Genomic DNA, 10,690 nt, shown 5'->3' with positions numbered 1-10,690 from the left:
TAACACAAAAAAGTTAAATCTCATGTAACAGGGACATTAACATATGTAGATGATCAAATGCGCTTTACAACATATACAATCATAAAAAATAAAATTAAAATCCACTTAGTAAAAATCGAAAGGATCAATTAAAAATGTTAAAAATTACATCTACTACTGAAACCTTACCTAATTATAAGAACTACAAAAAACCCTATCTAATAGCTCTTTTCACGGTTAATTTTTCTCATTTGCATTACAATGTAATCCAACGTGGATGCGAGTCAATTTCGGGCTAAAACTACAAAATAGCCCGAAATTGCCTCACATACATGCTAGATTTTATTGAAATGCAAATGAGGAAAGCTAACCGTGAAATCCTAATTAAAAGCTTAAGTGAAAAGGTGAGTCTTCAGTAAAGTTTTAAATTTGAGGTTGTACGTAAGTTCTCTTGTGTCATCTGATTGGCTCATCAGTAACTGACATCATTTGCTGAGCTATATTTTACACTCATGTGACTGTGAATGCTGGTAAATAAACGGCTACTTTTGAAATCAAGCGTTGCAAATTATTTGGAGAAAACAGTCATGTTTCCACATGGCATAACCCCCTCCTCCACACACACACACACCCGGATAACCAAAAATAAAACATCAAAAGTTCTTTGAGAGCTATGTGACTCAGCAGGTTAAAATCAACAACTATCACTCCGTATTAGGAAGCCTCGACTTGAATCTATTGTTTAAACTCTCGTCACTCTGAACGTGACTTGTAATGACGTGACACCCACAAATATCCCACGGCAGATCTGATTACGATATATATTCTTGTAAACCAGCTGAGAAACCAGATGATTGAAGTTAAGATATTTATTGATGACAGCACTTTCAGGTAGGTGCATGTCCTGGTTAGCTAGTTAAGGCTCACGCTTAACCATTCGTTACTATTCTGGCTACCGTTCCATAGGCGACAAGCCAAAATATAAAATAAGCGATATAACCCTAGGTATTATAGACGGCGATTGATTATAGGCAGCCCAATCGTGTAATTTGTTAAGCGAATGGTGCATGGTGACCCAATGGTGTTCACGGAGTGTTGTGATTTCTCGTGCATTCTAATCTATGCTTCGCACGTCGAGTTTTTAAACATGCCATACAGTTTAATCGCCATGTCGAACTCTTATCATTTTCCTCGGATGTTATTTTTCAGCCATCTTCTATCGGGCTATCTGCAACTCTTTTATCACGAACTATTTTTCGTTCACCTTGAATTTCATCAACATGTCCATTTCTTGCGTCATTACGTAACCTTTGTACCGCGGCGCAGTAGTTGCGTGTAAAATTTTGTAACACTAGTGAGTCACTTTGCTTTAACGATTTGACGACCTGAGACTTTAACGAATGATAATATAAGAAATTTAACGTCAGCCATTCTATGTTGCTTTATGTGAAGGGAGTCAAAAGAGAACTTTGTGACCAAATCAGGACAATCAGTGACCGGAAGCCGCGCGCTCAAGCCCGTCAAACACTAAATTACGGGCAATCCGATTTTTTTATTCAAGAACATCAAAAGAACCTAGCCAGTCTAAACTCTATGTTGATCAAAAAGTCCTAAACAATTCAGAAGAGCACTAATAATAATAGACCTCAAATTCAAGCCTTCGTCCTATAGGACGAGCAAAACTACCTGGGGAATTCCGACTTGCACGTGATGCGTCTGGTCCCCACCCAAGACGTGTTTTGGGGGATATCACGCAACGCTGAGAGCGTTGCGTGACACCCGCAAAAACGGCCGCGTCAAAAAAATAATATTTTCGCAGATTTTTTTCTATTTTTGAGTTGGGAGGTATAACAAACTTGCCCCACAGGAAACAGTTGGTTTTGTTTTCCCTCGACCCTCAAACAGTTTCCTTTGGGACCAGTCATTATTGATGTGCCCCGTGGGGTGGGAATCTGACTTGGTTGATATTGGGTTGGAGCTTCTGAAACTGTACAGTAGGGGTCGAGGGGATTTGAAAAAGTTGCCTCAAAATCTTCGGGAAACTAGAAAATATGACGAGATCACAACGCTCTTTGTATGCAACTTTGTGGCCTTGAAGAAAGCCCTAAAAAGCTCTTTGTTGTGTTTTGCTCGCGGAAAATTTAATCGCTGTTGCATGTTAATGATATAAGTGTATAAGCAATACTTGAAACACAGTGGAAATTCAATGTAGGTGTGCCCGGATGAATTTTTTCCTTTGTATGGCGTGGGGTTGGGACATTTGGTGGCCTAACATGGCCCGAGGGTGGGGTATTTCAGCACCACTTAACGGAATTTGACCAACTGAAAGCCCCAGGGTAGGGTCTTTTGCGGGAAATTTAATGTGGAATTCCCCGATCAGGTAACGACAAGAAATTGTGACCAATCACGACAGATAACAGCTGTAAAGCCATGTCCAAATGGGAAATGTTTGTCAATCAAACATTATTTGGTGACCAAACATGGCCCTGTTTGGGCACCATGTTTGGGCACCATGTTTGATCGTGTTGAATTGTGTTTGATAAAATTTGAACGACGTCAAACATTAGATCTAACATTGTAAAACCTTTTCCCGTTTGGAGGGCTTTGTCAAACATGTTTTGTGCGCGCATGCGTTCTCGCTCATAGATATCGCGCGAGCTTTGTGTGTGAGCTTACAAGTGCCTATGTCGTGTTATTTACCTTCAGTTAGCTAATTTTCAATCATCCTTGTTTACACTGATGTCCTTTTGCACACAGAAAACTTATTTCGTGGTCCTTAAGTGAGACCAACAATTTATCACGACAATCTTTAATGGAACTCAACATGACGGTGTTCTCGACCCAGTTGCTTATAGGGGTAATTCTTACTGTTTGTCAAACAAGTTTGATATCATTTGGCCAAACATCAACATGTTTGGTCACCAAACAATGTTTGATCATGTTTGATCGCCAAACATTTCCCGTTCATACTGGGCTTAAGACCTAAAAGGAGAGCTAATCTTGTTTTCGTGCCTATTTCAGTAAGGATTGGTACATGATCATTGTATTTCTTTCCGTATTTCAGCATCAGAGATGGAACACTTTGATAATGACGCTGTTGTTGATGTGTCCACGAGCATTCAAGAGCACTCCTCCCTTAGTGAGGACTTTGATGACGCATCACGTGAAAGGGTCTTCACGGTATCTGAAAGAACGCTGCTCATTGCACTCGAACCCGGTCGCGCTTCCGTGTGGAAGGCGACACTCAACATCATCAACTTCATTGAAGGTGTTGGTTTCTTAGCTCTGCCGTTTGCTGTCGCTAAAGGTGGAATTGCAGCGGTTGGAGCTTTTATTATCATGCCTATTATCTACTGGTTCACGGCCAGAGTGCTGGTCGAATGTCTGTACAATAGACACCGTGTCCATGGTAACGTACGTGTGCGTTCTTCGTGGAATGAAATCGGAAAAGCCATTTGGCCTCGCTTTGGTGGAACTATGGTAGCTGTGGTACAGTGCTTTGATCTGACCGTCATCGCGACTTCATATCTTATCGTGTGCGGCTCGCTGATGAAATCCGCTTTCCCGTCAGTACCCCTGACAGCAGCACTGTGGACGTGCATTGCGGCCGCTGTGGTTCTTCCATCGACATTTTTGAAGTCGCTGTCTCAAATTGCTTGGCTGAGCGTCATTGGAATTTCAGCTTTACTGGGGACTGCCGCGGTTATTCTGTGGTACGGGGCCACTCACCACTCACAGTGGGATCTCAAGAGTCTCTTGTTCTGGGACACACAGGGGTTTCTTATTTCCCTGGGGATCATCATGTTCAGTTACGGCTCGGCCCCTATTGTGCCCTCTGTTGAAGAAAGCATGGCTGACAGATCTAAATTTGGACGAGCTTTAGCACTTGCTTATATCGCTGCAGTCTTGTTCAAGCTGACCTTTTCGATTTTCGGTTTTCTTTCATTTTCTTTTGCCACGGATGAAATTGTTATTAACAATCTTCCTAACAATCTGCCCCATATTATTGTCAGCGTAGTGTTTGTCGTAAGTTGTCTTTTTTCATATGCACTACCTCTCCTTGCAGTTTTTCAGTGCATCGAAGATTCCAACACTTATTTTTTACTGCAGACGAAAGTACGATTGCCGAGATTCGTCTGTTTTGCTGGGCTTCGAGTTTTGTTTGTTTCTGTTACCCTTTTAGCAGCAGCCTTCATTCCGCATTTTGGTTTTTTGACGTCGTTTTTCGGTAACTTGTCGCTGCCGTTATTCAACTGCATTCTGCCTTGTGCGGCTCATTTGTTTCTCAGAAAAAAGGATTTAAGCTGCTGGCAGAAAGCTCTGGATTACATTATGATTTTGTTTGGTGTCCTGGTGTCGATTTTTGGAACGTTCGTTTCAGCCAAAGCATTATATGAAGTACTAAACCAATGAACATCAAAGCCGAACTCATGGAGTTTCCTGGCTTTGAGTAAGAAACAGTTTTAGAAAAGAGACGCGAATTTTGAATTTTAACACACTGATGCTATGTATATAGAAGAGAGAAGATAACTAATAAATTTAAAGCGTTTCTTTTTTTTCTATTTTTGAGCAAATTATTGTCGTCAGTTGTGTGGTAAAAGAAAGGAAGCGGAGTGAGCGGCAGTGGGGGAAGAAGGCGTTATGATTTATTAACCGTAGGCGTAAATGGGGGAAGGGTAGGAAAGGCGAAAAGCGATGGGAACTCAACCTAGTCGAAACCCCCTAACCACTAATATACCATTTTTTGACAAGGTAATTCTGTAATAATACTCAGACTCTCCTATATAATGGCTCATTTTCACATGCCTACACTAACAGAAACTTCATCTCTTTTCTGTATTCCTGTACTTTAAAGATTCAGTCAATGCGATTGTACGGTAAGGCATGTTTTAAACAGCCCCACGTCTAAATGATAGTTTTCCCGCGCTTTTCCTGTGATAAAATCACCTCTAATGTAACTTTAATCGGAAAATGGTACCACTTTCGGGTGAATCGAGCGTCTTACCTTATAAGGCCTGATGGTAGGCTGCGAGCAGGCCCGCTAGACGAGAAAGTGACTTGGCGCCTCTTCACCAGACTCCTTCCCGCCGGATCGCTTTGCTGTTTGCCGCTCGCGCGCGTGACTCGAAGGTGAGTCTGCTCGCAGGCTAGTCTGATGACAGCGGGACATAACAGTAATGGTATAACCAGTTCAGAACCAAAGCATCGTGAATGAAATAGGCTTGTGAAAAGTTCTGAGACCCCGTCCAAACTAGCGAGTTTTCGATGATGCGTTAAGCGTTTTCGCTGAACTCAGCGTTTTCGCTGAACTTTCGCTCCTAACTGCTCCCTTCAGCTCTAACGTTTTCTCAGCGTTTTCCTAAATCAACACTAAACTTTCGAAAATGCTAATATGCTAAATGAGAGAAAAGACCACAACTGTCATTCGTCATTTCTGTCATTTCGATAGCCTCCGATTTTATTCACCGCTGAGATACTTAGAATAGTACACCGCCAATAAGGTCAAATTCTTCGAACAAATAATAGAGGTAAGTAGGTTAAATCTGCATGCGAGCCACGTGGCCCGTCACCGATACCTAGCGCTAGCGCTATCTCCGGTTTCTGCGGTATGACGCGACTAGGCGTGTTTCTACTCACCCCTGGATGGGATGCTAGTCCATCGCAGGGTTACCCCCTGGCATCAACTCACCGGTACCATTTATACACCTGGGTGGAGAGAGTCAGAAGTGTCTTGCTCAAGAACACAACACAGTGTCCCTGGAGTCGAGCGCACTAGCCATGAGGCGTCGCGTGTGACAGAATTACAACTAGAAAATAATGTTTCGAAACCAGAAAGGCAAATTAGGATTAGGAATTTCAAAAGGTCAATTGTTACACAGGCTTAGCTTCTTTATTCCCCACATTTTGTTCATACTCTCTAATAATTTAATTATCCTCATTACAGTAATCACGCAATTTAATGGTTTCTTTTTAAAGTCCACTCAGCCAAATATGTAGTTAACCTTGTCACAGTCGTTTTAATGAAAATAATCTTCCGCTTTTTTGTTCATATGACATGGTGCGTATTGTGTTCGTTATGTACGTGTATGTCCATATATTAAACTGATTTTTTTCTTTACGAAAACCGAAACCAAACATGTGGGACGTTTTCTTCTTAGCTGACCACTCGGCTCGGAAAAATGCCAATAATGTCACCTGAAAAAAACAAAGGATTCAAGAAAATGCAAATAAATTTGACCATATTGGCGTCACGCTAAAAAAAGATCAAATCTTATTTTTAACAAGTACTTTTTATTATTGCAGGCATCTTTTGTCGAAAAAGATCATAAAAATATTTCAAGAAATGCACCAACTCAAATAGGTTCCTTTAGTTTTGGTTATGTTTTCCGGATGGAAACTAAAATGTTTATAAAAGACAATTATTTTTACAGGCTCTTTAGATATACTCGCAATGTGATATGTCTTGGGTCATTGGTCATAGCCAGCCAATAAATCGAATATTTCATAAAATATTCATTCGCCACAAGCTTGTCATTTCGAGTGACACCTTATCCCTAAGTGAACAAAGCGAGTTATGTCGTTGCATGCGTGTCCTCGATAACTGTTTACCGAGTGATATTTGGACTGGTTTACTCATTAGATTTCTAATGCTAGTGTCAAACGAAGTTTGCTCGTGTCATTGGCTGTTTGAGTGCGTTTTTTTGTGAAGCTCTTACAAGGTAAACTCAAGATTTCACAATGCCAATGGCTTTGACCGGTTCTTCGTCATCAGTAAAAGATAAAAGGGGTTACAAAAACCTTCAAGAACTGTTACTGTTACACAGACGCTATGAAGAAAAGGCCGTACGTATATTTAGAAAAGGATTATCCGACGCAAACAGAGGTGATCAGAAACACGCTACTAACAAGACACAGACCGGTAAACAGCTAGCGAATCCAGCGACAGGCAGTGGATTAACAGAAGAAACGCGAACACGGCGCAAGAAACCTTCATCAAATCTGCACCATGAGGACTTATCGAAACCGATTTATCTTAATGATCAGGAGTATTTGAAGCAGCTACTTCTGAAAAGTGAGGCTAATGGCAAAATCTTTGACGAGCACAATGTGACTCACTCCGAAGATCGTGCTCAACTTATATTACCGAAATTGGAAGGAATACCGCCAGAAAATAAAGAAATATTTTACACAACGCTTCCAAAAATGCCGCCGTTGCCAAAAATCAAGGACAGTAAATTTAGCTCGGTTAAACCGCACAGAAAGAAGGCACACGATCGGCAACTTTCTCGACGCGACGAGCCCAGCACGTTTGCAGCAGAAACTTGTTTAACCGTTCGACAGTTGCCTAGTGACCACTTTATGCTTCACGACTCGTCTTCAATATCAGCCGTTTCACAATTTCCACGTATCTCACCGCCGCGAGAAATAGACCTCTCTTCGGAGGCAATAACCACTGACGAAGGACATCTTTGGCTAGTGCCTTTTGTAAATATTGAAATTCCACCCTATCGTTTAGCAAAATGGAATGAACTTGAAAACGGAAGTTCTTCGACGGAGGGAGTTAGACACAAAGAAGCCGCGCAAAACGGTGTCAGTTCAGATAAAAGGGAAATCGAAGATTCGCAACCAAAATATAAAAGAAACGTACATTTCAGTGAATTTCTTCACGAAATTCATCTTTATTCTCCCATCTCAACACAGAGCATTAAGTCGGCGAAAGAAGATGGAAACGATATCAATAATTTATGACTGTTGTCGTGAAATATTTAAATTTAGGTAAAAATACGACAGTTATTTTGCAGTGTGTGCTGTCGAGAGAAATATTAATATAAATATCGCCCTAATTTCCTCATGAAGTATGTTTTTAGTGAGTAACAAACTTTTCAAGACCTTATTAATTTACGGCTCATTTCTTTTAGTTCTTAGAAGTCGCTGAATATCAGAATTTTATTCAATAAAATTAATTACCAGTTTACTCAGTTGAAGAAACAAACATGCTAATTGTCTTCTCTCATTCTATAGAACTATAATACTTTTTATGACTATACTTTAGGTAAATTATTCGCTTTGTGTAAGAAAGTTTTATTCCATATAATTACCCGCCGCCCTTACAAAACTGCATGTATTATGATGAAATGAATCTAATTTTATCGCGTGACTGTTTTTTGCAATAAATTAATAGGAATTGTTATTTACTGTCGTATGTTCCTTTGTACATGTGTTTCTAACACTCTCCCTTTGGTTGCCGTAGTCTTCATGATATTTTTAATTCAGAAGCTATGGAGGTAAATTTCTGGGATTGTGCAACAATGCAAAGTCTTTGATCTAAATTATAGTGTCTTCAGACACCAACAACAAAATTAATAATTCTCGAGCCAGTGGTTTCAAGCTTGGCTGAAGATTTTATACTGATCCGCGAGTGAGTATTATACCTTGATGGTTTGTGAGTTACCTACCATCCTAACAAATTTAATAAACTGACTTCGATGAGCTCATAGTTATACTTATAAAACGTTTCATGTATTATAGGTCACATAATATTTGACACTGAGTAAGTAACTACATGCAATGGAAGTCAGAATAATATATAAAGTTGCGCGATACGGGGAACTAAGTCCTTTCAAGAGCCATCAGTATATCGATTCTCTTAAGTGGTCACATCACAGTTTGTATATACATATGATGCACCAAAAGTCTCGCTCACACCAAGAAAGAGCCATTAGGTTCAATATACGTCGGTCACGATTGGCTCCCATCATTTGCAGGAGTTGAGCAGCCTCATGAGTATTTTATCACAGTTGCAAGTGTTACTGCAGCAACATGGTGAGGAGAAATAAGTTGATCATTTCTAAATTCTCCTTTCATTACGTCAATTTTAGAGGGCAAGGGTACATTAATCGTCTTCTGACAGTTGATACCTTACCATCATCCCTTGAGGAAGTTTGATGTCAATTTGTCGAACCGGTGTGGGAGGGGGTTGGGAAACTGTTTGCTCGGTCTGTTCTTGTTGCATTCTCTTGGGTTCTAGTCTAAGGGTCTTCAAACCGACAGTAACATCCATAGTTTCCTTGGCCACGTTTCGCATCAAATCGTTGTTTGTGTCTCCACCTTGTGGTAATGATTCCTTGTTTGACCGCACGCCCCAGCCATTAAAGAAACAACTTTTAGGCACTTCAATTTTGCTTTTACTTTCACGCACTGACTTGACTTTGTAGCCACTTGGCCGAGCGGAGAAAGTAACGCGATTAATTTTCATGTTTGTAAAGTATTCCTTAGTCGGTTTCTCCCTGTTTGCGTTCTCACCAAAATCTTTTGTATAGCACTGAATGCATTTGTGAGGATCATTGGCGCAGAACACCCCTGGCGCTGACTTAGAAAGACGTTCTTTACAACCACGGTTATCTCTTGAGTTTATCATATTATCTCTCTTCGATTGAAGCATTTCTTCGGCGGTGACTGAAGAACTTGGTACTCGATAAGCCTGTAATGGTGCACGGCCCGTTCGAATGGCTTTCTTCTCTTGTTTACGCTTCACAACCCGTGTTTTTACCTTTTCTCTGGACGTGCTTGGAGTCTTCGGTTGCAAAGACAGAAAATATTGTTTCTCTGGAGTTCTTCTAGCTCTGGCAAGTTGTTCCTCGTGTCTCGACTTCAATTCTTTAGTAGTCCGAAATAAAATTCTGTCGTCATGTCCATTTTGTCTTGTGCTTCCCTCCTGTGGCATCAGCGAAGTGTGCAAATATTTAAGCCTTCTTAATGCCTGCTCAATTGCCTGGTCTTCTGATGTCTTTTTGCCTGTAAACTTCGCATCCATTATCTTGCAATTAAACCGCGAATGAATCCTTCAATCCACAAATGTTTTTAAGTGCACAGTTACAGTTATTTCTGTTGTATTGATGTCCCACGCCACTGAGTGAGTTACCAAACAAACAATAATGCATTTGTTTGACAAAAGAAATTCTTTTCTTGTTGAAAGCCAATGTGATGCATCAAAATTAATAACTCCGGAATATTTATTAGCAGACGAATTACCGCAACTTAATTGTTTCACAAATAAGTCTAATAACTGACTGTTGCATTGCGTCCAAAGATATGCGTGCGGTTTAACTTGCGCGAGCGGAAACGTAGTTAAGTTTTGTTGGGTTTAGTATGGGCTAAATTGTCTATAGGTAACTTTTAATTGCAAACAGTTGCTGGTAAAACTAACTTGGCTAGTGACTAAGAGATAACATTTAAACACTAAACAATCCAATTGAAATCAGACTGTGTGAAGTGTTTATAAACTGTAGAAGGAAAATGCCATCAATCAGGGCCGTGTTGTGAGTGTTTTATTGTGATGTTGACTGACCTCTGTTGCGGTAAATTAACTTATCAACTATGTGTAAAATAGTTTAACTTTAAGTTGCGGAGCTGTGTCGTAACCTGTAAATTACTCACTTTCGTAATGTTGTAATGGCCGTCTCCATCAGCCTCAGTTCTAACCATCTATTCCCTTTGTCATTACTACCCGATTTGAAGTGCAGTTCTTCGATCTGGACGTAATTTTCAATGGACATAGCTCCTTTCATCCTTACTGTATTTGGTAACTGCACTATTTTTTCAAAAAAAAAAGAGAGCATTTTCTAAAGATAATAATACGTTGGTTTTGTATCGTTCCTGGAGAAATATAAATCCATACAGGGTGCTGGAAAGCCAAGAAACCCTCACACGC

At 40.3% G+C, this 10,690-nt stretch overlaps 3 protein-coding genes across 3 annotated transcripts; 2 read left to right on the top strand and 1 right to left on the bottom strand.

Annotated features, from left to right (window-relative positions):
• The first annotated feature begins 629 nt into the window (after positions 1-629).
• On the top strand, positions 630-4,541 carry LOC110054592 (vesicular inhibitory amino acid transporter-like). Its single transcript, XM_020760939.2, has 2 exons — positions 630-870; positions 3,044-4,541. Exons 1-2 carry the CDS (start codon positions 855-857, stop codon positions 4,390-4,392), a joined length of 1,365 nt encoding a protein of 454 aa, XP_020616598.2. The 5' UTR covers positions 630-854; the 3' UTR covers positions 4,393-4,541.
• A 1,960-nt stretch (positions 4,542-6,501) lies between these two features.
• Positions 6,502-8,170, top strand: LOC110054617 (uncharacterized). Its single transcript, XM_020760966.2, has one exon. The coding sequence runs from the start codon at positions 6,718-6,720 to the stop codon at positions 7,726-7,728; it is 1,011 nt and encodes a 336-aa protein (XP_020616625.2). The 5' UTR covers positions 6,502-6,717; the 3' UTR covers positions 7,729-8,170.
• On the bottom strand, positions 7,909-9,920 carry LOC110054618 (uncharacterized). The gene has a single exon (XM_020760968.2). It carries the CDS (start codon positions 9,791-9,793, stop codon positions 8,873-8,875), a length of 921 nt encoding a protein of 306 aa, XP_020616627.2. The 5' UTR covers positions 9,794-9,920; the 3' UTR covers positions 7,909-8,872.
• Positions 9,921-10,690: the final 770 nt, after the last annotated feature.

This window comes from Orbicella faveolata, unplaced genomic scaffold (assembly GCF_042242905.1).
Source record: "Orbicella faveolata isolate gen_17 unplaced genomic scaffold, um_ofav_v1 contig_1, whole genome shotgun sequence".
Lineage (NCBI taxonomy): Eukaryota > Metazoa > Cnidaria > Anthozoa > Scleractinia > Merulinidae > Orbicella > Orbicella faveolata.
Note: the sequence above shows the minus strand (reverse complement) of the source record. Positions and strands in the feature narration are given on the sequence as shown.